The sequence below is a fragment of the Gavia stellata genome, chromosome 5 (assembly GCF_030936135.1).
Source record: "Gavia stellata isolate bGavSte3 chromosome 5, bGavSte3.hap2, whole genome shotgun sequence".
Lineage (NCBI taxonomy): Eukaryota > Metazoa > Chordata > Aves > Gaviiformes > Gaviidae > Gavia > Gavia stellata.
This window is the reverse complement of record NC_082598.1, coordinates 57,787,569-57,814,833: the sequence shown is the minus strand read 5'-3', so window position 1 is coordinate 57,814,833 and position 27,265 is coordinate 57,787,569. Positions and strand designations below refer to the sequence as shown.

At 38.5% G+C, this 27,265-nt stretch overlaps 1 protein-coding gene across 1 annotated transcript; it reads right to left on the bottom strand.

The window, feature by feature from the left end:
* Positions 1-385: 385 nt before the first annotated feature.
* SGMS2 (sphingomyelin synthase 2) lies at positions 386-27,265 on the bottom strand. The gene is made up of 6 exons (XM_009821711.2): positions 27,231-27,265; positions 7,473-8,134; positions 6,577-6,694; positions 4,583-4,736; positions 1,616-1,782; positions 386-787 (listed from the first exon to the last, which is right to left on the bottom strand). The coding sequence occupies exons 2-6, from the start codon at positions 7,925-7,927 to the stop codon at positions 584-586; spliced, it is 1,098 nt and encodes a 365-aa protein (XP_009820013.1). The 5' UTR covers positions 7,928-8,134; positions 27,231-27,265; the 3' UTR covers positions 386-583.

Genomic DNA, 27,265 nt, shown 5'->3' with positions numbered 1-27,265 from the left:
GTAGTATTTTAGGGTCATAAGATATTCATACCCACAGAGTGTAAAAAAAGTCAAGACTTGCTTCCAGCTGTACCAGTCACGCAAAGGCCTTACCTTCATTAGCAAGAATAATGCAACAAACCACTTCCCACAACTGTGTTTTGTTTTGTTTTTTTTTTTATATACCTCAATACGCCGATATCGTGCCTTTACATTTTAGCATGTTTTTGCCCTTACGCACTCCAGAACTCTGAAGATGAGATTTTTGGGTGCTTCTGTGGATGAGTGATAGTAATGAAAGTGTTAATGTGGTCTTTGGCACCTCTATCTCATTAGTAAAGCAAAGTCCTGCTCCATTTTTTCTTTAATAAAAACCCATCAGTGGTGCATTTTATTAGCACTGAAGAGTAGAATAGGTCTGTACAGCCTGCTGATAGGAAAATATATGAAATGGCAATATATGTGTGTCTAGAATTGTCTTTCCAATCAATTGCACAGAAGCTTGGTCCACTCCTTCAGTTACAGTGTAGTCCTCTTAAGAGCTTTGGTTACAGCATTAATGTTTTGGTAGAAAAAAACAGAGCAGATGCTTTCCTTCTTTTCTTCAGGTAGATTTTTCATTGTCCTCTCCTGTCTTCTGAACCCGTGAATACTTTTTGCATGAAGATTTGAAGCAGCTGGGAGGCCAAGATATCGGCCAGGAAAAGCTGCAAGGAACAGAGCCTTGCACATTCTTCTCAAAGAAATAAAATATTGGATACCACCATGCTCGAGAGAGAAAATTTGTCTGCGAAGAGACCTTTAAAGTCTGTATAGGCACAAGCAGGTAAAGAGGAAAAGGAAACAGACAATCAGTTTAAAGCATTATAATCAATTGTGCTGAGTCAAGACAACTACAAAAATGCAATATATTTGCATGCATTTCCACAAAGACTAGGTGCATTTAGCCTAGAAAAATCAGAGTGTTGAGATAGTGTATATATCAGTCCAAATGTATACTATAAACTGAACTACTTTAACACAAAGGGATGCTTTGTTGCTGTACAAAATTTAGGGAGACAAAAAAACTCAAGTCTTTTTCGAACGCAAGTCCTTTCAGGCATGTCATGTCTCCATTGATGACTAATAGTTGAAAACTAGATTAAAATGGCTTGAGAGTGTTATTGAAACAACAACTGCAGCAGACACCTTCTGAACAATGTACTTTTAGTGACATTTACAGAAGAACTGCCACTAGAATTTTAGTATGGTCTCGGTAATTTAGGTTGGTCAGAAATTTTATCACTCAACTACTGTTTATTCATAAGCTTCAAACAAACAAGGGCTATTCTATACATCCCCTACAGCAATAAAACCTTGAAGTTCAAACAAATGTTTTTAAGCCAAAATATCAGGAATTTCAAAAAATAACTTTTGTAAAAAAGAAATTTCTAAATAACTTAACAGGCACAGATCAAAAAACATCTTAATCCATTAAATACTTAAACCACAGGAAAGTGAAACTCCTTGCCCAATTTGTTTAAACTTCAATGTGGAACCTCTATTTTTATTTCCAAGTTAAGAACTAATTTTCACCTTTGAGCAGTATTAACAAATGCAGGCTATACATTGATTCTGAAAGGTATTTGCCACTCACCTTTTCATTAGCCATCGAGTGGTACCACCAGAAAAGCCGTGTGGTGATGTAGTACGCAATGATGACATCTATGGTATAGTGTTCATGAGCAACAAGGATACAAATTATGCCAGCAGCACTCATTAGCCAGCAGATTAAGTGATACCACCAGAAATGACGTGGTGAATCTGTGAAACAGGGAGGTGATGGGGAAAAAACACACACACAAAAAAGCCATATTCATTATTATAGCAATCCACAAAGGGAAGGGGAAAAGATTAAGTAATCTTTTTTTAATTAAGTAAGGCTACTAAAGTTTAAAACTAACTCCTTTATACCACACTGGTACAAGAACCCTGTTTTGACACAGAAAACAAGACTGAAGAATTATGCAAACTTACTGAGGTGTTCATACTTTGTAAAATTAATGGAAGATGAGGTTGCAGTTAGAGATAAACAGCAGCATCACATATTTTCTAGTCAAATTAAGTAAGTTTTCCAGTTAAATCACTTTAGGGTGTGAGGTGCAGGGGAAGGGACAGAATCGAGGCAAGACATACACTTTGATTATTTTACTTGGGTGTATTGAATCTCTGCTCCTTTTACAGTCTATGCTCAAGTAAGCTTACACTCAAGTAAGGTGCCTAGCATTGATTTAACCTGAGCAGAGATCACACATTAAACAGGAAAAGACACTCTTATTTTAATACCTAGGTTTTAACTACTCTGCATGAAACCTCTGTTCTGTGAACCAGAATACACTTTACGGGGAAGTACAGTATGTGAATTGATACCCTTTCATTAAAGATTAACAAATGGGAGTGAAACTATTCTTCAAAATGCATTTAAGCCACTTCAGTGGAAAAGTTCCTCTCCCCTTCTTTCCCCATTGAGAAATGCCTTGGGTGTCACAATGACCATTCATAACTTCTGACAGGCTAATGGGCTTCATTTCACTCGCAGTGGGAGGTTCTGGCACCCTTTGCCTGCTGGGGCAATGGTCAGCCTTTACTTTCACACAATACCGGCAGAAAAGTTACTGATCTCAACAAGCCTACCCAGTAGTAGTTTGAGAGGCCTGTGCAAAATAGTTACTGGAGGAGGACTTAAAAATTTTGGTGCAAGTGTCAAAACAGGAAATTCTCTTAACTCTCCCCAAAACATTACAGACAAATCTGATTTATATCCACTGATTATAAGTATCTACTGATTTCAAAAAAATAAGGAGCCAAGTCATCTCAAGAAGTTGATGAAAACAGCCCCAAGCAAGACAGACATACCGAGGCTAAAAATGTAAATAACTATTCCAGGCAAAAAAGCTGGAGTGTGAGGGCATAAGTGAAGTAGCAGCAAAGGATGAGAAGAAGAGAAGAGCAGAGCAAAAAATCCACTAAGCCAGAAATAATAAAAACCTCAGAATGCCTCTTGTACTGAAGATGTGTCATCAGAAGCGCAGAAAAGAATACCATAAGCAACCTCTAATTCAGAGCAATTATAGGGCTTAAGCCCTTGCTCAGACAACATTTTGCTAATTATATGGGAGGCAGAAAAAGGAAAGCTATGCATTTCTCATTTATAGAGCACAACTCCACTGAAACATATGTGTAAAAATTAGGCAGCCAAAGGGCTTCTTATAAGAATCTGTACAATACAATTTCTCCAACCCCTCAGGATAAAAGTACATGAGTTATACTAGCCCCAGAAATAATGGGTTATCTGCATATTTCCTGGTACTAAGATATTAAAGAGTATGTGACCAGCATTAAGCTGCAATAACATACACAAAACAAGGCAAACAACAAAACTGTTATTAGGTTATTTTCCCAATACTGTTCTGGTAACTTTGATGAGTTACACATGCCATTCCCCCAGTAACGTTCACTTTACACCAAGGATCTAGGCCTAAGAATCAGCAGACTATAATCAGCATCTTAAATCACTGTTTGAAGAAGCAGCTCTTGCATCCACAGATTTCAAGTCTGTCATATTAAACAGGCGTTTTTATATTGTGTTTTTTGTTTAAGGCAGAACGTAGCACTGCAACACTTCCCTCAACATTTTAATAAAAGGCAGGCATTCAGCTGATGCTGGCTAGTCTTACTTTTGTTTCAGTGAGAATTACACATTCCCATGAGCCAAGCTAGCATTTGCATAGTTTGCGATGCGACCGTAGGAGAGAAGATTCCCATTCCAAACATGTGACCTGGAAAGGGAACTCCCCACTACACATATGTGAGTGGCCAAGCTCCCAGGGTAGAAGCATTGCTTACTATGTATCAGATTCAGAAGTCTGTGCTCAGTTCTCTAAAGCTTCAATCGATGCTCTGTGTACAGCACAGATAGATTTCCCCGCCCCCCCCCCCCCCATGCCCCCTTGCAATGTAAAGCAAAGGGGGAAACCATAACCCCAACTGTATCTTCTGTGCACTTGCCAAATTCTTACCAACTTCAAAAGGCTTAAGTAGGAAACTCTAGCAGAAGACGTCCACGGAGCATGAATCAACTTTGCATTGTTTGGAGTACCTGATGTACAGCACACTTAAAAGAAATAATATTGCTTCTGGATGTAGTACAAGCATGTAATGGCGCTGTGCTTAAGCCACAAATTCTTTAACATCTAACGTATCTCCACCAAGCTGCACAGAGCTAATCTACGTAATTAACTACAGTATGTTTTACCCAAAATTTGAATAACCTGTCAGTGAATAATGAAAAGCTAGCATGCTTCAATCAACTGACAAAGACAGAAGTGACACGTCTAGTCATATTAAGCCCTTAAAGCCCACACCACTTTTACTATACCCGCGTTCCATTTTCGCTCAGCAATCAAAGTAATGTTTTGTATTTCAAACCCATACATGTACAGTCTATGTATAGCTGACCAGTAACTTTTGGAGGGCAATAGGTTTTTTACATGCACTTTTATCATGTGTTTTCCCGGTACAGCAGATTTGAACAAGAAAAGTGCACTGAAATACCATCACTTACACTCTTTGATGAACAAGTAGATCAGCGTTAATACCACAGTGTGACCACTAAACAGGAAGTCTCCGCATAGGATGTGTGATCCAGTTATGGATAGACCACCACCAGAAATTAGTCGTAGGATCCTCTGAACCTTTGCCTGAGAATCTCCGTTCAACTAGAACACCAGAAATAAGTACAAAAAGAAGATTAAGATACACCATAAGTGACTTGAGTAAGCTTCTTACCCAAACATAGGTGGATTCAGGGAGATAGGGAGAAGAATACACAAGTTATCTTCATTTTCTTTGGCTTTCTTTCACATATTCTTAAACAAATAAGCACGCGTATCAATGTTGACAGGTGCCGAAGATCAGCTTGATAACACCAGAATTCTGTCTATGTTTTCCCAGGCTATTTTAAAATACGCATTGTATGAGAATGAGATGCAGAATATACTGGAAAGGTAAACATTAAGAATTTGTAAGGTCAGGTATCTCATGATAGCCATTGACGGAACGGATAAAACCCATTCAAAACCAGTTCCAATACTGTACAGCCTTGCGTACCGCTTCTGCCATTCTGTTCAGAGCTGAGCAGTGTTTCTACAGGACAAAAACTTCAAACTCGCTTAATTTTAGATTTGGTTCCAAACTCAGTCAGGACTTATTCAGGTTTAGAGGATTTATTTTTTTTTTAAAACATGCATTAGGATCAGCTTTTGATTTCTCATAGATACTAGGCAAACACTCGGTTTCACCTAGCTGTTTAAAGATTAACTCTGGTAAAAGAACCAAACAAGATGAAGGGATAACTGAGTTTTTCATAATCAGAAAAATATTCACGTAGTTTGTGTGGACAAAGAAAAAAACAACCAGAAGAGTTATCAGGTTTTTCCAGAGTTCAAGTAATTCATCCTGTTTTAATGCTAGCAAAATGCACTTTCAAAGACATTTAAGTTTCCCTTTGCTCACCCCTTCCATTCCTCAATACACAGTCTACTACACACAAAGTCACTCCCCAAGCTACTAGAACAGAACAGTTCAGTCTTTACAATAGTGGTAGGTAAATAAAACTTTTTCAAATAGATACTGATTCATAAGAAAAGTAGTTCATCCACTATGTTGCTAAGCTGTCCCAATGTGAAAGAGTAAGACTGAACAGACATGATGCTGTACCTCAAGACCGATGAGATCCTACACAAGTGACAAATTTATCCCCCAAGCAAATTGGCAATATTTTTAGGTTTCAAAATGCTTATCTTCTCAATGCAAAACCAAACTGTTTCTTACTCTCAAGTGCACTGTTCTTTCAGTGCAGCCAACATGATACAATTTGTTCCAAGGCAATTATATGTCTACAACTTTTTATTAGTAACCTAAAATGGCAGTAACAGAATTCTTTTGCGTCACCACCTAACTACACTGTCACAAAATTTTTTCAATAGTCTTTTAGAAATATTAGCATGTACATGTTTCTATATGTATCAGCTCATTTAATTAGCTGAACTTGTTTTAGTCACATTTATATACACATTTTGCAGGTTGGAAGCCAGGACAGACAGCTGACCAGGTATTGCGACAGCTCTTGACAAAATAGTGGGAGAAACAGGAGAAAGCATATGGTAACACTGTGGGTTTTTTAAACGATACTGCACCACAAAGCTTGTTTATGAGCCTGTGAATTACAATATTGACCTTCGGTATCCCACCATGTAAGAAAAAATATTGCTGCAGTATTAGAGCGATTAGCTTGAGCCTCAGAAGCAAGTTTATTTGGTAGCAACACTATTTCAACATAGGTACTCTCCTTTAAAGCATCTTCACTGCAGCAACGGCTTGAGGCTCTTTCTGTATCACACAACTTTTGGTTTATCGCTATCTATGGTCCTGCAGACATCAGCTGAAAGTAATTTGTGTTATTTAATAACACCTGGAACATTATCTTCTATTTGCTCTGAAAAGCCATAAGGACTTAGGCATAGACTAAAGCAAGAATTAGGGAGCAAAGGCTCTTACCTTTGGCGCACACTGAAAATGCATTCCAGGCACAGGTAAGGTGGTAACGTACATAGTAACACAGCGGTACAGATACAAAGTTCCTATTATAAAAAAGAACCTGCGTCCCACTATTGATCTGAAAGCAAGGGAAGGGGGAGAAAAAGATTGAGTACAAAGTTCACATGCAGGATATACATATAACAGCTATGGAGCTCTAGCTTTATTATATAGCTAAATCCCTAGAAATGAAAGGGCAGCTCCACCCCCTGCTCTTCACCACACACTTCTCTAAATCAAATATTAAAAAAGTCTTTCTTCAGGTTTTAGTCTTGCTAGCTCATAACGGTAGGTAGCCTTGGTGGGAGCTTTGTGGTAGTTATTAACCAATTTAATGTGGCCTCAGTCTAACTTAAGTGTGCAGTCAGGCACAGTTTTTCTCAACTCAGTGACCGTCTCTTTTTAGTCCCGTATTATAACCACGTACTTGACTTAAATATGTCTAGTTTAAGCAAATGAAGACAAAGGAAAAAGCTTCTAGTCTAGCTGTAAAGCACAGTGGGTTCCCTCCTCAAATTTGGATCAGTTTTTACATCATTATTTCTTCTGTTTAAAACATCTCCATGTCAGTAAACACACTTAGAAAAGCCCAACCCCAGAATAAATTTGACTTGTACTACGTAGGTGTCAGAAATACAGATTTAAAAAACATTATTCAATAATCAGGAGAAGCCTGTGTTTCCGTATCCGGCATGGACACTGGAACATTTTCTAAAGAAGTCATCCCTTTGCCATTTCCCTGCCAGCCCTATCCTACAATATTGCTACAGATGCTACCATAAGATTTCTTCTACCCAAAGTGAAGAAGGGAAACCAACGTTCTGAAAACATAAAACAGAAAAAACATAGCTACTTACTTGTATCTAAGAAACAGCCACTGGAATATCCATAACCCAACTAGTATCATTCCATTGATTTCTGATACAGAAAAAGCCCATTTCACACGATCAATGTAATCAAAAAATTTGTCAGGCAAGGGAGGGCTTAGCTCCTTTGGAGGTACTCTCTCATGGACCACAGTGATCATGACAGTTGTTAGAATCAAGTTGAAAAGAGCGTAGACAAAGGCAATGCCTGTTTTCCACCATTCCAGAGGAAATTTGTTCCTAGACTCAGCAGGCATAGCAATCTGGATGTAATCAGGATATTTCTTTGTTGTTTTCCGCAAGCCATTAGACAAGCCCTTTGGTTTGCTAGTGCCATTTTTGTTCTCTTCACTGACTGAGAGAGTAGGTCGTGAGTAACCATTAGAAGTGTCATTGTTTTGACCCTCCATATGCTCTTCAAGCTTTGCTGTCTCAATGGTATTCATTCCCAAGCTGTATGGCCAAATCGGGTTTATCAGTGACCAATTTCTGGGCTCTCTAAAGTCTGTTATTCCTCAAAGTCCAATGTTCTTGTTCCTAGATGATTTTTGATTTCTGTAAAACTCTAAAAAGTGTCCATTGTGCTTTCACTCTTCAGATACTGTAAAGCAAGTCATGAAGACAAATCTTTCTTTCCTCTAGAGCTGTATCATCTGTAAAAAAATCAAACCAGATACTAAGAACCTTTAAAACTAGTAACATGACAGCAAACAAGTATCTTAAAAATGCTTATTCTAAGTTCCATCCAAGTCTATTTACATATACAGTCAAAAAGCAAACTAGAAACAGGTCATTACTGTGAAATAATTCAAGCCAGGTCCTACTGAGTAACTTGATAAATCTCTGACCAATTTAGGAATTGGTAGCAATTTAGGCTTTTTTTTTTAAAAAAGGACAAGAACCAAAGACTTTAATGATCATGACAGCACTTGCTTTATCAGTTGTCAGAATTAAGACTAATCCATGTTTGCAGCAATATTGAATCTTACTGCTTAGGGGCATTCCATACAAAAATATCTCCTTTTTGACCCTAGGCTTGCTACAGATACTAACATGGTTTGTCCATATAGATCAGGTAATCTTGTTAGTCCAGGTGATAGGACAGAAAACAGAAGGGCACTACAGGATTTGATTCTGTAAGGCATAAAGTAATTTAGATTCATCTAGAAAGCCTACTCAGTGGATAGCTCCATTAAATTTTCTTGGATCTAAATGAGTATTTCAACCAAAACAGTAAAAAAAAATTGTCATAGCTACTGTACATAGCTACTGTAGTACCCACTAAACACATCTGAAATTTCAGAGAACTGAAAAATATACCTCTGGATTAGATTCTAGTTATGGTAACCTATATGTAGAACAGACTACAAATGGATCTGTGTTTGGCCTCTAGTTACTTAAAAATACAGCTAAATAGATTTTTTTAAACATAAACAAATAGCAAGATTCATTATCGCACAGGATTTATTTCAGGCTGCATTTGTCAATTCAGTAAAATCTCATTAGATTAAAAAAAATAGGGAAATGCATAAATTTTCTAACAACATTTTCTACTAAGAGAAAAGAGTGCAGTTCATCTCTACAGAACTGACACTGCGCTAGTCGAAACAAAGGCAATTCCTGCCCCCCCCTTAAAGTTCTGAAACCACTTACTTACCATAGTTATGATGTACGTGTTTTTATTACTCTGATCAGCTCCTATGGCAAAAGTATCATGATCATATACAAACTGTTCACTATCTAGCAGCAAATTATAGTTATCTCTTTTTTTAGATTGTTCCTCTAAGAGAAGTTCAACAGTACCACCACCTCAAGTCTCTGCATGCCAACACAGGCTGACACAGTTTGCTGTACTATATGTACAATTAAGTCATCATGATGGAAACTAGAGCTGCCAGTCTCCCTAACCGTGTATCACAGAACTTGGCTAAAGAGAAAACAACCTGTTTAGGAAAAACCTGTCCAGTAACTAACCTCTTGATAGCAAGGACAACCTAAAGCCAAAACAGCCTGGAAAAGTCAGGTGTTTGTGTTTTGGTCCCTCCACCCTCGCCCCCCCCAAATAGAGAAGACATTTAACATAGTCAGCATATAAATCCCACTGAATTCCTGGCTGCTGCTCTTATTGCTGAAAGAGAGAAGAGGTAAAGCTTCAGATCATAAATGTGAGATTCATACAAATACTGAAATAGTCAAGAAGCATTTCTAAATTAACCTCTCAGCAGCATTTCTGAAATCCACTGTCAGTGGTTGACCTTTTTTAAATCCCTAATCAACAAGTGTATGAAAACTGAAACACACACACACCACCTGAACAAGAGCTCTCCACCCCCCAAAAAACCAACACCCAAGAAAACAAATGGTGATTTCATATGCTTTCTCTTTCTTACTAATCAGAGTGTAAACTCTGCTTCACTAAGAGAAGGGGATGTTTAACCCAGCAGCCAGGCAATGACCTCTCTGATGCTTCCTACAACAAAGAATAATCTTTTAGAGCAGCTGCAAAAGTAACAGCCTTAGTTAAAACTGTAGTAGAACAACATTTCAGCTTTCCAAGTCCCTTTCTTAACACACATGTTCTTCTATTCCCTCTGTCTACTAAAGATAAGCATACGACAGAACACTTAAGTGACAGTATAGAAAAAATCTGAACCTGTCTAATTGAAGCTAATAAAGCTTTGGAACACAAGTCTACCTAGCACTCACCTACTAAGTCAAGACCCTTCTTCTCAACATGTTATACACAGCAGTCACTGATGTAGAGATCAGCAATCAGAACTTGGTACATTTTATATCCTGTGCAGTTGAAACATTTTTAGAACTATCCATTTACTGAAGAGAGCACCACAGTAAGTAGCAACCTTAGTTATTTCCTTCTCTTCCCCACAAATACTTAACACCACTAGTAACATAAGTAAAAGGAAGATTTTTTCCAGATATTTTATGATATCCAAGTAAGCCTTAAAGATCAAAGAGCATCTGAACTACAGATTAACAATAACCTAACAACCTAAAAGTAGAGTGGCACTCAGGTTTTTATGTTAACTTATCAAGCAAAGCAATTATTCCTACAGCTTTGCAGGAAAAAGTTGTGTTCCTTCCCGGCACTTTTAAATGGTTTGTAAGGCATATTGATCTACCATTTCTGATGGTTCATCAAGATTATTTCAAGCAGAGTGCATACTGTGGTCAAACCTTTGTTTACATTGATAGTTCAAGGTGCTGTGTATCATCTGATCAGTGATCTGTAAGAACATAAAGGCTTTCCTTTATAGTACCTTTGCAACCTGTTTCTCACGTATTCTAAAAGAAAGCGGAAACTCTATTGATGAAAAAGACAAAAACACTCTGCTTGAAGCTTTCAGTCCCTTGCTGCTGATCTGGCTGGCCAGAGAAGTGATAGGTACAGAGCACCAACAGCCCAATCATCCTCTGCTACAAGCTGTAAAAGGAACTCCCCTCATCAGTACACAGGTTTTTCTGCCACCTTTCTGTCCCCAGTTCACATATCCATCCCAGTCCCCGTGAGTTCCTTTTAACTTCCATGTTGTCCTTATGTTAATTTAGGCAAAATAGCCCATTGCTTCTTTTGTCGCACCTGGAATGCCCCCACATCAAAAACAGGAGATGCCCACAAACTGCCTAGCAGCAGGCCTTAGACTTCTTCAGTAACCAGGCAGCAATGCTCAGACCTGGCCATCTTGCCAACATCTAGGGTGTGAAAAATCAAACCCAGTTGCTCTAAGCTATGGAACATCCACTCAAAGACTCACACAAAATTGGCCAAATAACAAAATGATAAATAAAATTCCTGTAAGAGTTACACCCAAGTTTTAGGAACAAGTTTTCTTTTCAGAACCTTCCAAAAATAGATATGTACCCTCATGAAGGAGCAGAGCTGTTTAACCAGCCATATTACAGCAAAAGTCTTAATTGCCACAAGGAACAACATATTTCAAGGAAAATCTTAAGAGTGAAGAAGATGCAAAAAGAGCAGGGGTCCTAACTGTTTATCCTGAGCTCCTACTTGCTCCCATGCAAATAGCTCCTTTAGTTTTCTGCATCCCCATTTGACTGTCATTCAAAAGAAAATAGTTGACTGGGGGTACAGCTTTGAGACAAATGTAAGAAAGCACGTCTACATTTGGCTCTTTATGCCAGAACTTAAGAATAACAAGCAGTTTTATTTAGCTTGTTAGTCATCCAAATTTCACATAAAGGTCATTTTCACATAGTTAGCTCACAATTGGTGTTTCTCATCCAGTATTTGGAACTCCTGTTAACATTTCTCAAAATATTTTAACTTTATTAATTTATCAAGGACTGAAGAGTCACAATTTGCACAGGCCTTCCAAATAAGTAGTTCTTAACCTGCTGTTCCAAATATGAACAATACTATTGCAACAAGAGCATCCAAAACAGTAAGACCAATCTACTTTGACATTAAGGAAAGCAAAACACTCATATACAAGATGGAAAAGGTCTCTAGGCAGTAATATTTTTAAACCTTGTTTACTTTTGTTAAGGTTGGGTCAAACATTTGATACAGCTGTAATATATTCCTGTATTTGGTAGCTGCAGAAAAAGGGTCCATAAATAAAGTACTGCAGAAAAAAAATTACACAATTGGAGATAACAATATGATAATACAACCTTCCCTCATGTTATCTGTATCACGGTTAGCAGGAAACAACTGTTACCTAGTTTGTATTTTCTTCAGTCAAATTTTTTAGGACTACCTATGAGACCAGAACTAGAAAAGAAGCTGGGTAGCCTCTGCTACTTTGACAGCAATGAATAAAAACTGGCTTTTAGAGCTTTCTCTTTTTATTTTTAAAAGCACTCCAGGTCTCTGTTTGTTTATATAGTACCCCTTCTTCCATGCTATATATGTGTGCCTCACAGCATGTAGACCACTGGGGAAAAGAAAAAACCCAAAACACAACTGCTAAACCAGATCTGAGCCAAGTATATTTAGGTATGAGATTAATAGGTTTGCTTATAATTTCTATTTCCCTACAGTAAAAAGATTTTTCAGAGTTTGTTCATCTTTCAGCTCTACAATGTTTATGCTTACAATATATAAATACATGCACAAAGTAAATTGCAGTTTATCTAAAAGTTACAAGTTTACCTACATTCTCTAATAAGGCTGCCAACACATTTTTGCTCATGTGATGCTAAAGAAATAAAAGACAAAGCTGTATTACACAAGTAGCATTCATTCAAATGCTCTCAGAACTGAGATTATCATCATATTGTCACTTGCAATAACTTTCAACTTCGTTAAAAAGCATTAACTACGTACCCTGCATACAATTCTTCTCAGTAGTAGAAATAGAGCAGATACTCCCTCTACCCCTTGAGAGGGGGATTTTGCAATTCTCTCATCTAGGGTTATTAACGTACCAACAGAAGCTGTCTTTTAAGGACTAAATCCCTACACTTTCCCAGATAGAGGGGGAAAAGCTTCAAGGTTACTGGTTATCTATTTGTACAACCCAAGTTTTACCAGTCCTGTGGCATTCTGTTTCTTCACACCTCTTAATAGTAAGAAGGATATGAGTTTCCATTTTCCTGGCATTTAGCATTCACTGTATTCCACAGCAGTGCCAGGTTTCTGAAACAGTATGTTCAAAAAGCATAGAAGTTATTCATACCCACATATGTGTAAATATGTAGATTATAAATAAAATGTATGTAAATTTCTCCTTAAGAGCACTCACCAGGACCCCTGTGACTACCTAAGCAAGGAAAAAAAAAAAAGAAATATCTTTGAGCTCTTCTATCATTCTGAACACTGCTGAGTAGGTTTGCCTTAATCATGTGAAGGCATCTTCAAACTCTTCAACTGTTTGGTCCCCAGACTCCAGAGGATCATATTTGGTGACTAAGAGCCTGGTGCCCTTTAAAGGTGCTTCGTATCCTGACACCATGACAGGCTTATATTTTTCCTCCTGGTTATTTACCCTTACCTTTTAAGAACCACGGTCATGATATCTGTTAAATAGCAATTATGTGTTATCTTTTAGTGCTGAAGTAACTCATTCCAGCAATAATCCACCTGCATATGCCATAAGAAAGACAGTTTTATTTACAGGTTAACAGTCCTTCCCAAAACAAAGGTTTTAGGAATGGTCAGAGTCCCACCTGTAGAATCGGAAGAGCTAACAGAATAATTCAGGTTAGGAGAAACCTCAGGAGATCTCCAAGGCCTCTGGCCAGCATCAGCTATGACATCAGATTAGGTTGTTCAGTGTTTCATCCAGCAGTACCTTTAACACCTCCGAAGATGCACCACCTCTCCAGGCAGCCTGTTCCACCACATGGTTGTTCTCTCAGTGAAAGGTTGGGGTGTTTTTAACCTACTTTTTTGTATCTACTTCTTACTACAAATTACGCCCCTTGTGTCTCATCCTCCCACCACTGTGAAAAGCCTGGCCCCATGTTCCTGATGACCTCTTTGCAGGTATGAAGGGGCTGCTGTTAGGTCCCCCTGAGCCTTCTTTTCTTCAGGCTGAAGCAACCCAGCTCCCTCAGCCTCCCGACCACCCTGACGGTCCCTCCGCTGGGCTCGCTTCCAGTTGACATTTTTCCTTGATCAAGGACCCCAAACCAGACACAGTATTCTAGATACAGCTAAGAAGTACTGAGCAAAGAGGAATAATCACTTCCCTATAAATAGTGGCTATGCTCCTATTAAACACAGCTCAGGATAGCACTGGCTGCCTTCACTGCCAATGCACATTGTAAATCCCTTTTCAACAGAGCAGAAAGAAATATTGACCTTTTTCCAAGAGGCTAAAGACTCCCTGACAACTTCTTCACGCCAGAAATATGAGACTGTCTTCTTTCTACTTAATCCATCCTCTCCAACATGAGCCTGTTTCAATATTTCAGATCTGGACAGAAAAGTCTGCTAACCTGAACTGATATTTAAGTTCTGAATCAGTTGCTTTTGAATAAAGGCAAAAAAGCTACTCTATCACCGCATATTTTTTAACATTGCAAAGAAATGTTGGGCTTACATCCTTTTTCCCACTCATTAAAAATGACTATTATAAACACTCTACAAAGAGTGGAAGCCACTGTACTACCTAGTCTTATCAGACAAAATAATTCCAAGAGAGTGCCAAAAGAAACCTCTCGACCATCAGGCTTTTATGTAGTTTGCTCTCTGAGCGTCTCAGACTTCTCGCTGCTAATTGCTTTCATTCTGCTATAGCTTTGCTGACACTGTTGAATAACCACTATCCAAAGCAAGATTCTTCTCAAAGAGACAGCAAGGTTTAAAAGATTTTTTTAAGAGCCTAGCAGCACATCTGATGCCCCACACATAAATTCCTAGCTTACACAAGTTGCAGATTACCGGCTGTGGGGTGGGGGGCCCAGCACCGAAGGCAGGAATGTTTTAGACTGTTTTGTGAAATCCTCCACCTAGTTAGCGACGGTGAAGGTTGCGCTTCATAATGGAAAGTCAGATCCAGCGATTAGTCACCGCTTTCAGTACAGGGTGGTGAGGAATCACAGTGACTCATGTGTGCTTTAAAGTGACTGTGCTAGAGTTTATCAGCCATCAGGCAGCTAGAAGAGGAAGTCACATACTTAGAGTAAATTTATCCATGATACACCCTAAAAATATTTGGGTAATTATTAAGAAGATAATGCCTGTCAAATTTTCCCCCTGTGCTACTCCCAAAGAGCAGCAGTACCAACTCCAACATAAGAGGTCGCATTTATAAGAACATTTTCTAATATTTCCTGCAGCAATAAGAACCCTCTTGCTAAAAGTTTAAAGTGAGAGGACAGTAACTGCTTCAATCTGCAGAGTATTTTACAACATTAGCAGGTAATAAGTAAGGAATACAGGCACAAGCTGTACAACCCAGACAAAAAGTATTTTAGCACTGAAGTATACACAGGGGTTCATACCTCATAACTCACATTTAACAAAAGTCTAATATAGACATTAGTCCTTGCAAGGCATGTGACATTAAAGAGACAACCATTAACTGTAATCCTCATCTAGCAATAGCAGAAAGACACCACATGAATTCTTAGGACAGGGCGTATTTAAAACTGATTAATATCATACTATAAGCTAGTTTCACATATCCCTCAGTTCAACTGGCACATTACAAGTTACAGATCTCTACATAGGAGCAACACTTGCTGTGTTCAGAGGCTCAAGCAATGAAAACATCGTTTTTCAGAAACACTAACACCTCCTTCCCCCCTCCCTTAAATAGGGTATCCTGGTATGTGTATCCTGAACAATGTTTTGCTCTCTGTGCCAACACTACAAGTCTAGCACACTACACGCTGTCAAACAAATCAGGAGAGAGTCACAGAATACCTTCTCCTCTCTCCCTCCCCAAAACTCCTAGACGGTTTTCAGCTTGCTCAACTCTGATGTAGGTGCCTGGAAAGCTTTGAGAGAGTATTAGTTAAGAGGGATGATACAGACACAACACAGCACAGAATCCTCTCGTAATATATTACTCAAGCTTCCAGTTTGCAGTAACCAAACTTATATCAAGTTTCCTGTGTGTAACTGGGTTTTTCACCGGAATTCTACCCATCAAGTTTAAGCACCACACAGTTAAAGCTGTTCAAAAAAAGTCATCACAACCTAAGCTTCCAATGCAGTCCCCATGGTCTTCCTTAGACTTGTTCAAGTGTTCTATTAATAGAAAATCTTGAGCTAATGGAAGAAAATACTTTCCACATTATGCTGACAAGAAAAAACATTTCCTTTTTATATTATTTAATTAGTCAGCAAAGAAGCCACTGTTTAGCTTTAAATACTAAACACTGAAGTACTGCGCACTTCAACACTTCCTTCTTCATTTTTGTTTCTGCCACAGATTGATGAACAGAACACACACATTTCCTTAGAATTATCTCTTCTTCTGCCTGGCACACTATGTCCCCACAACACAGGGAATCATTGTTAAATCAAGTTTCAAGAGGATGGTAACCATGGGACAGCAGTAGAAAGTAGAAAGTAATTACAAATTATCACCCACATTCTTTCTGTAATACCTGTCCCAGACTTTCTGCCATCTCCATTTGAGCCTCACCCTGCAGATCAGAAGAAAAGGCCGAGAATACTATTAGTGTGTTTTTACTGCCCCGCACAGAGCTACTATTTACCTCACTACCTAGCTAACCATCTCCAAAATAATGCAAACCTCTCTTCATTATTCCCTGCCTTGGGTAAGAAATATATTTTCTATGCTCTAGCATTTAACAACCCTGCATTGAACATCAAGGCAATAACAAGATCTTTTTACGCCAAGCCTCTCATGAGGCTCAGCATAGAGGCTTTTACCATTCACAATCCTTTCATTTATTTTCCTTTCCCTTCTCACCTAATAGTTTGACAAGTTTATTGCTTTTTCGAAGGTTTTAAAAAGGATTTAAAGAACAAAGTTGGTGATGCTCATCCCAAATTCCCATTTACTAAAACTGCAAGATTAAAACAAATCCTACAGGAAAACAGCCAAGTACCATCTTCAGCATGGCTCCTAGAAAAGCCATTATTAGATTCTCTCATTGTAGCATTAGACAGCTGCTTTCTAACATCTACATCTTGTCCATGCACACACAGCACAACTGAAAAGGTAGAAATGAAATTAATCACTGGAGTTATACTGATCTTATCCTACCAACTGGTAAAATCCAGTGTGAAAGTACTGAGGTTACTCTGAATCTACATAGAATGCTTTTATAATACACTGTACCACGTACCTCAGGTAGCAACTTCCACTCCATCAGCTACCTGCTATGCCCAAGGGAAGCTTCTAGTCATCACTGAACCTGTTATAAGTAAATGATCGTTCAAACTAACCAAGCATGAATGTGAGGTGGAAATACAAGCTGGCCAATCAAACCGTCTGCTAAATGGCATTGGTATCAATCACACAGTGTGCTGCAGCTGAATATTGTTTATTTCTTCGTTTAAAGACTTGAACAGTAACGCTACTGTAACACTACTATCACTTTAAATTTTGAGTCAAGATACTACTTCCACAGTAAAAAACACAAACTGGAACCCAAGTCCACTTCTGGCATTTGTCTTACTGTTCATGAGAAATATCGGCAGGGGGGAGCGCAGAAAAGAATGTGTGCTCAAAGAAGATGTTTCAGAAGGGACATTTGGAAGAATTTCTTTCCAAATATAATTTCATAGTTCTTGGTCACATTTTCATGTGAGGTCCTAGAGCTCCAAAATGTCTTTCAAAATAGAAAGCATTTTATAAAAATTATTCAAAAAGCATTCTTATCCCATGTCCAGCCAGACATCTATATATACATTGATTTGCGAGAGGAAAGGGAGGACATATAGGTGTCACGTAGACTAGTGAAATGTGGAAAGACTGTAACCACAAGGTGACAAACAGATTCTATAAACTGTCCCCCCAAACCACACTGCAGCAGCCAGAACTGCAAACAACAAGAAATTTATCCTCTTAACTGTCTCATCTCTAGATTCACCAAGACCAGTGATGTTGTCAATGTGTGCTAAGTAACCATGGTGTATCGTAAATAAGCGGTGAATCAACTAATTCCATGTGATCTGTTACAAAAGTCTAAGGAAAGAACTAAGTGTTCAACTGGAAATAGTGTAATCAGTTGTAAAAGAAAAAAACGCAGAAGTCTGCAAAATTAGGGCACAGTAAAAACAATTATTTTGGTCTACCAACTGGTGTCTTCTCATGAAGAAGGACATCTGATTACATATTGCTATTTCTGCTGTGCTCCTGCATGACTCTTCCCCGAAAATACCAATTATGCCAGAAGAGATTTGCATGTATCAGCAAGGACAGTTCACGTAGCGGCTTCGGAAGTGACATTCTGACTTTAGGGCAAATTGACACAATTTGAGAGAATTGTTGTCTAGAGCAGAACTTGAAAGCTAGACGCTATAGCAGCTTGGATTTCAAGAGCTTTCATCAACACAGCACTACAGCAATCCAGGCCACTTGTTAAGGTCCCTACCTAGCTAAACACAGGCCAGCACAAGGGCTTGCAGAATCTGGCCTCTGCTAAAATCGGCTGTTCCAGGAACTGCTGCTGCATGGCTGTTTCACAGCTAGAGCCAGAGCACACGCCTCTGCCCTTTTAACTACTCTCCCCTCCTTGCCAGGAGCAGGACAGTGCATCCAATTATCCGTGGTGCCAATACTACCCTAAGAACTCACATCTATTCTAGAGAGACAGCAAAGGTCATGAAGGGGAGTCTCACAGGGACTTAATCTAGAAGGTCAACCATGCCAGTTTCACTTGGTAGTCACTACTTTGAAAAGTAACTTCACAATTTCATAGCAGCGTAAGTGAAGCACAGAAGATAACACTTCACCTCACAACATGACAAGGACAATATTAAATATGTGAATACCAACTGCCTTGAATGACAGACACTGTACAATAAGAAACACCTCCACAGTAGCAGTTATGGGACTGCAAAGGAGAGAGACAAAAGCCCTCTCAACTAATGCAAACCAATTAGGAAGAAAACAAAAGGCCCCTGTACGTTAGGCTACAAACCTAACATCCAAGTGGTACTAAGAAGTTAATGACAGCTGGGGCGGCCCAAGAAGATGGCCTGAAACATTCTACACTAATCCCAGCTCGTGCAACCTCTTAAAACTGCTTTATCAAGACAAGATACAAACATGGGGCTAGTTCAGGACTTGCCATACAAGCTGCCACCCAGAAGGGCATCCTTGATATAGCTAGAAGCAGAAGTCAAGCTGGGATACTAGCAAATTCCACCCCATGTTAAGCTCCTCCACTCCCCTCAGTGCAGCAGTCTTAACTGGAGTTACTTCATGCAAACAGTCTAGGCCACACAATTTTAACTCCCATTACAAGTCAACGTTAGTTTTATTTAACTGCATTTAGTACAGTTATCTCTATTTTATATCTGTATAAACAAAGATTGTGGACCACAAGTTACCCATGTATCGCGTGGTTTTTGTTTTGGGTTGGTGTTTGTTTTTTGTGGTTTTTTTTTTTAAGAACAGAAGGGATTTATTTGAAGTCCCAGAGCCAGTCTATTTTTTCCCCTTCCTAATACTTTGACTTTTAAGAAGTCAGAGTCTTTGTTGTTTTTTTTTTTAATAACCAGAAGCTCTTTTAATAGTATGCATATATAAAGAAGTGTAAAGAAACTGTCTAAAAAAGTCTTTACACCACAAGGAATGCAAAATGCTGCTCTGGCATAAGATTAAGAGTTAGAATTTCATAGTTTAAGTCCTTAGAAAGCAGGATCTACACCCTACAGCAGATATATTGTCCCTTCTTAAAACTTCCCAGGTGAGTTACTATCATTCAGTATCTCACTCAAAACAAAGAACACACAAGAAACAGGTTTTCTACATAGTAGTGTTAGCATTCCAGCAAAGACTGGGAAACAAGTCAGCCTGAAAAAAAAAAATCACGTCCAGCCTCTGAGCAAATCTGATTTCCTTTTATTTAAGATAATGCACATTGTGAGCTGCTTTAAGTATCGAATACTCAGATGTGTGGGCCATAAGCAGAAAAGGAGTGTTGCATCTTTTGAGTAAAGAATCTTCCAAAGCCAAAAATGCTTCTTCCTATATTCCTAGGATAGCTATATTAAAAGCATACACTCAAAAAAGTTGTATCATCTTCAACTCTGAAATAGTTCAATTCCAACAAAGTCGTTTACTATCCTAGTCTATAAAGGATATTTTGGGAAGCTCTCGGCTTCCCAAAGTTTCCTCATGTGTGACAGTAAGATTTATGAAACAGATTTGGACAGAATTGAGACCTATTCAACTCTGCTTCTATGGGGCAACAGCACAAGCCCTGTGACAGCACAAGCTGTGATCTCTTATTCTGCAAGGAATCAGTCAGGGCAGTCACCTGAAGTGTCCAGGGTCAGAATTTACAGTAGCAATTCTTAAGCATGTTCAAACACCAAAACACTGAATATTCATAAACACATATTGAGACACTTTCCAGCAAGAGCTCACATTTCCACTAACCCTCAACATTTGAGCTAAAGCGTGACTTCACAGCAGGCACTTGAAAAAGAAAAAAGAAATCACCAAAACCAAACAAAAAACTAGGGAACAAGTTACTATTCAGTATGACTTTACAAACCATTTTTATCACACATACAGGAGGCAGAATAACACAAGACAAGAGAGTGCTCACCCAGCTACATACCTTCCCTAAACTAGTAACTCCGTTCTGAACTGTTAGGTAAGAGGCTATATGTTGTTTGACATGTACCAGCGTGAAGATCTATTTGAAATATAGCTTGATTATCAGCAACCATACTCTCACTCTGTAGGTGCTGCCTGGCTAAGAGGTAAACACAGACAAAAAGGTCCTCTCAGACAAGGCTAGACTTAAGTTACATCAGGCTGTACATCAAACGTTAGCCCAAAACCGATTACCCAGTTTTGATGCCTTGATCTCCTCAGGAAGAAGGTCCTGTTGAGCTAAGGCATAGATCAATTCACAAGTACATCTGGCCTACATGCCTTCAACTCCCCAAACAGACTTGCTTTGGGTAAAGCATTTCAATCTGTTCCCTCAGACTAAGTCTGATATTTTGCTCATAATGAGTTTGTGTCAAAGACAGTGAGACTTAGTAGAGAAACAAGCAGCAGCCACTTCACAGTTCAAACAATGCCCAAGAAATTCTAAACTAAGAAAGTGGAGAGGTTTCCTAAATGTAGACACACTTCCAATTCACATACCTGGAATTATGCAGCGACACAGCACTGGCAAAAAAAAGGAAGGGGAGGCTGCCTTTGCTCTTTTAACTCTATCTGCAAACTGTCCTAAACCTACAGGAGTCAGGAAAAGAGGAAATGAGAGGTGTGGAAACAGACTGTTTTAAAACTGTCATAATAGTGACAAGACAAAAAAGTCATCCTAAATAACAATACATTTTCTGTCCACTAAGACTGTCTTTTACTCCATTGAATCACACTATTACAAATATACAACAACAAAAATACTGTGTCCTGCAGTTTACAAGCCTTTTGATGTAAGAAGGCTTGTAACCCGACTCTAATTGAAAACACTATAGAATATCACTATAAATGCATGTTTAAGTAGATTTTTTCCCTGTTCCATTCTCAGCAATGTATGACCAAATCATAAGCTATGTAATATCAGTCCAACACCTGCTGAGTAAAACAAACTATTAAAACCGGAGTAAGCATTTTCATAGTAGTAAGTGTTATGAAGATTAATCAAGATAGTAGTTCTTTGAGCAAATTATGTGAGGCCTAAGTACAATACTCCTCTTGTAGCTGTCCTTTAATTGCAATACAGACTTTGATAGCCAACAACCTTTTCTGCACGTTATATGCATCACAGTCAAATTTTGACTAAACTGTGTTGCCTTAAACACATGTTCTAGAAAGGCTTGCAGTACTAAAAGCTTTTGTCTGACTTCACTACAACAGGATGGGGGGGGGGGGGAAATACGAAGAAAGCACACATACAGGCACACTCAAAAAAGTTGCGGGTAAGGTAAAAAACATAGTTTGAGTGTTTGCCCTTGACGCAGCACAATAGAACAGAGAGCTCCTGCTTTTCCGCAGCTCTTCTCTGCACTCCAGGCCTTTGAGGGGGAATAGTGTCCCATTTTAACTTCGGTCATTCAGTACTGACCTCCTCAAATGTAAGAGAGCTAAAGAGTTTAGTCCAAACCCTATGATGTTTAAGAGTTTATTTTAAACTTCCTCTAAGTCCGTATTAAGAAAAAAGAAAAAACAAACTGTTTATGGGAACATTCATCCTACAAAGTAAAACTAAGCCAGGCAGCTACTTATCTTCTTCAGATTGTCCAATGACTAGAAGGCAGTGTACACAAGAAAGCATAAACTGCCTGCAATCTGTGGAATTATACTTTTAAAAAAGAAACACTACATATCAATGAAAAATACTTATAGAGCAAGAAGTGTAATAATTTAGATTTTATTTATTATTATTTAGAAAATTTCTTTAGCCCAACTACTTTAGCTTTGATATTTGACAGGCATTGTGCCTTGTCCCATGGTTGGTCAGCAGAGATGTATTTCATCCATCTTTCTAACTTTTAAAGTTACTGACTTTTACCATAGACATACACATTATTCCACCCTACTTTACACAGACTAGTTGTTCTACACAGAAGAAATGACTACTTATCATAATACTTACGCCTGCTTGCACGTATGAAAATAGCTTAGCCCATTTTTTTTTTTTTTTTAAAGAACTGCATAAAAGAAGCTAATGACCATAGTTACCACACAAAAAACAGCTATCCTCAGTGGAGAGAGCGCTTGCTATTCAACTGTATTGCATGTGTAGTATTCAATTTAATGGTGGTAAATACTGTTAAGATGAGAAATTTTAAATAGCGTCTGCAAATTCAGGATACAATCACTGCAGCGGACAGAACTTTAAACCCCTAACACTCAAGTCTTCAGTAAGCTTTCTTCATATTAACTTCCAAATTCACTTTGGCACCTTAGAAGGAGCAATGCCTTTAATACTCCTTGCTTCAGGGCCAAACAGGATGCCACAGCCCTTCCTCTCAAGACAGGCAGCTTTAGTGGGCACCTGGCATCCAGCCAGGGTGAACCCACAGGGGACATACTGCTTTAAGACAAGTAACAGGTCAACCTACCTCTGAAACATCTCACTAAGAACATTACCAACTGCCTGGGGAGTTTCTGAAAACCAGTGATTATGAACTGCTGCAGGTAGTTTAGAAATTCTCAGATTGGGGATTAGAACGAACAGCTTAAATGCTTTTAGCTTCCTGGTTTTGTCTTGCTCGCTGTGTTTGATTTCTTTCATGATGTCCATCTCTTTCACCATCAAAGTAACATTATGTAATTTTAAACACACATTTAATCATTATTTGTACTCCAAACTTCTCTATTCAGTTTCAGCCATCGTATGCTTACGTCTTGTCTAAGAAACTGACTTCAACTGTACACACTCCATTTAAGATTCCAGATTACTGTAAAATCAAAAATAATCCTGAATTAATTTAAAATAAGTTTAGCCATTCTTAAGCAAAAGTGTCCATTAATGCCCTGCATCAGTTCAGCTTAAACCACCCAAGGCAAGCTGATGCAACTTTCCAAAACATTCAGTGCTGCACCCAAGAGGCTCAGCATCTTTTCCTCAAGGAAGAGCAGGTGTACAACCCCAGTCCACTTTGCATCAGTAACCACAGACACATAAAAATACTGCTAACCTTAGTGTGAAGCTTACTGCATCACATGGGATTCTAGTAAGATTCAGCCTAAGGAAATCTGAATATATACAGAAAAGGAAACAGAAGACCACGGAAGGGAGCGGCAAGAAATTAACTCTAGAAGCCAGGAACAGTTAAGACATTGCTTTGTAAGGCAGCAAAGCTCACCCCTTGGAAGCCTCACAGTTCCACCAATAGCAGCGACTGAGTTTTTCTTTGTGAAATTTGTAAAGAATAAGTGGGATGTCCTCGAAACTTAAACACAGCAGTTGCAAGTTAGCCCACATAAACTGGGGAAGGTAAGTGAAAGCATGACACCTGCTTTTTTGTTCAGGTACCTTCCAGTGAAGAGGATGTTCTCCTTTTCTAGGGTTACACATCTGAGAAAAAGTATTTTAGAGTGAAAAAGCACATATCCAATATTTAACCATTTAATTTTCCAGATGAAACTGTCTTGTCAGAGTGAATGCAATGAAGTTTTCCCTGAGTAATCATGTTGAAGAATTATTTTCTTTGAGGATTTAGACCTGAACACTGTTCTATTAAGAACCATTCTATTTGCAATGATTAACTCAACAGTTTCAGATACTCTGACAAACTATTTTAATTTCTTCATCCATACAACAGACTAGACTTCAGTCTTTTTTAATGCCATCAGACTGCAAACAACAAGAGGACCCACACTTGACACTGCATATTTTGAAAGGGAGTTAACACACAGTAAGGCAGGAAGTTTTACTCAGCAACCATAAGCATGACCTCAAGGCACAGTAGTCCCCTTGTATTACAGGCACTACATATATGTTAGCTAGAGGGTAAGTAACAGGTTTTCCTGAAGCTGTTTTAGTATACAGTTTAGTCCTAAAATTCCTATCAACAGCTAAAAAGCAGACTTCCAAAACCAACTATATTGGTAAGAAGTACTTTATCCTCTGTATTACACACCTCCACACAAGAGCTATTCTGGGGAAGACGACACTTGCTTATGTTATCGCTGTTTCTCATATAGAAGATACTTGTTGTTGAAGTTCTGGAGCCTCACTAAAACAGTCGGTTTCAGTGTAGTTAAGAAATATCTTTCAAACAGGTGCAGAATGGACAAGACAAGAGCTATCTGTGTTACATAAAACTTCCCCATCAGCAGCTCTGAAGGTCTTCAGCATCTGCTGTGACAGTGGTGCCTGGGTCCCTGACATTCTTAGTGTCCGCAGCATCTTCGGGGACAGTGGTGTCTGTGGTACAAACAATTCTCCCAGCAGACACACATCTCTGAAGACAGTGGACCTAGTGTTACATTAATCTTTCCAGCATCTGTTTGGACTACTGCAATACCATATCCATACTAAATAAAATGTCACAGCATCTGTATTGTCCACTCCCCACAAACAGTATTTAAGAACACTGTAGGCCAACAGCCTATCAAAATTAGAAAAAAATCCAAACAGAAGAAGTATGCAATTTTGTTACAAATATCTGCATCTTCAAAGTCCATTTCTATACTAGGACACTTAACTGTAATGAGCTTTTTTTTTGAAAACCTTCTTTTACATTCCCTGGTCCTTAAGAACAACTACTCTTTTTTTTAAAATCCATCACTTGTTTCAATATTACTTTTTTTTGTTAATCCTTAAAAATCAATACACTACCTTCCAGTCTTCACATTTTTATTTGGTATATAATACACTGTAAATAAAGAATTCTCTGGTTTTTAGAATGAAAAATACTTGAGGTGAAGTCTCTTATTCAGCTCTCCCAGAGACAGGGAGGTGTGTGTGTTGGTTGTTTTTAATTGATAAGGAAATATGAAGTTTTCCAGAATACTGCATCCAAGATATAATGTTCTAAGTAGACATCAGAAGTATTAAGTTTTGAATTCAGAAGAAAACTAATTGATGGAAACAGGATTGTTAAGCCCTGTCATTTATGTGTCTTACAATATTACAATCACAAGGTGCTTTTATGATCCAGAAAAATAAATGCTTATCAACACACCACCCATGGCTCAATATTTAAAATTCAGGCATACATAAAGTCATTCTAGACACAGATTACCAGCCTAAGAGTAGAAAAAAGAATTCCTCTTTGTTCTCCTCAAGTTCTCATTTCTCCATCGTGTAAGTTGACTTCAAGGACAGTACAGAAATCAGTCTCATTATGGGCCTTTACCTACATACTATGTCATCACCTTACAATTTCACGTAAGGTTTCCCCCACCACCGTCACTTTGATTTGTCCAAATACCCCTTGTGACTGTGACTGCACATACTACACAGGTTACACTTGAAGAGTATTTTTCTGAAGGACAGAGATGCCAAGTATATGCTTCTCTAAAATCAGACATGGATTGTAAATTTTTTTTTTTTTCAGAAAAGCAACGTAAATCCTATCCAAAAGGAAAAATAAATAAATATGGAAGCAAGCACATTGACCTTTCTAGTACATTAAGCCCTAGATCATTTAAGTTAGGTTAAAATAAAGAGTAAGTTATTGATTTCATAGAGGAAAAATTATCTAAGGCTATACAGTCTCCAAAAACCTGCCCTGTCAAATAATAATACACATAAGCAACTACCTTAAATATAATGTAAAAAGCAGTTTGGGTTTTTTAGGCAAACCATTTAATAAATGCAACTTGAAGCGAAGCTTGCCAAAACTCCTCTTAGGCCCACTGTCCCAGAAAATATTGTGCACCTGCTCGGTTTATGCTAATACCTCTCTGGAACAATTCACCTATGTAATTAACTGTATCAATTAACAGCTGTTAAGTGGTTTGAGGATAGATATTTGATTTCCTAAGGTCTTTTAAAAAATCAAATAAAAATATTAGAAATGGATTGAACTGAACAACAGCTAGTCTACATTTATTCTAGGAGCTTCATTATCTTGCCAGAAGATGATGCATTAACGACTTTTCACAAGGATTTTGAGCTAAATTTAAGCCAGAAACCATGCAATGTTAATAGAAATGTACTCTGCCACAAAGTCAAGAAGTTTAGTTCAGCTGCACTTCAGGAAGTTTAAGAGTGGCTTCAACGGAGCGTACAGCAACAGAAAACCCAAACCCTACAGCAACACACCTCTATACCACCATTACGATCCTTACAGTAATCCTTTACCTTCCTGAGCTGAAATCAGGCATTTTGAAGTCCCCTCCTGTTCAGTTAGGTATACGGTACTGCTCTAAGAGGTACGCACACATTGCCCACATCAAGAACATACAATTTTACTAGCAAACTAAGTGTGTTCCGTGCATTACGTATTTGCAAGAGAAATGAAACCAGCAGCTGCCCTCCCTAGTTAGAGGGGCCTCTTCAAGAGTCAAGTTAAGACTATTTCACAGGTAAAACATACACACTCGAGAAACGGAAGAGACAGCAAGCGTAGGGTTGCTCTTTCCAGCCTCCGTCCAGTTCACATGTAGAGGTCTTCTGTGAAAGAGGTTCTCTAAGTGCGTACCTGTGGTATGCCATGCTTTTAACCCACCTGTGCCGTTCCCAACTTACCTCCTCAGCTGTACAGGCAAAAGCTTGCACTGCTG

Coding starts and splice junctions, on each gene's coding strand:
- SGMS2 (XM_009821711.2), bottom strand. CDS start 7,927: ATGAATACCATTGAGACAGCAAAGCTTGAAGAGCATATGGAGGGTCAA. Junction 1,783..4,582: donor CTACTTGTTCATCAAAGAGT/GTAAGTGATGGT, acceptor CCTGTTTCACAG/ATTCACCACGTCATTTCTGG. Junction 788..1,615: donor ACTCGATGGCTAATGAAAAG/GTGAGTGGCAAA, acceptor GTGCCTATACAG/ACTTTAAAGGTCTCTTCGCA.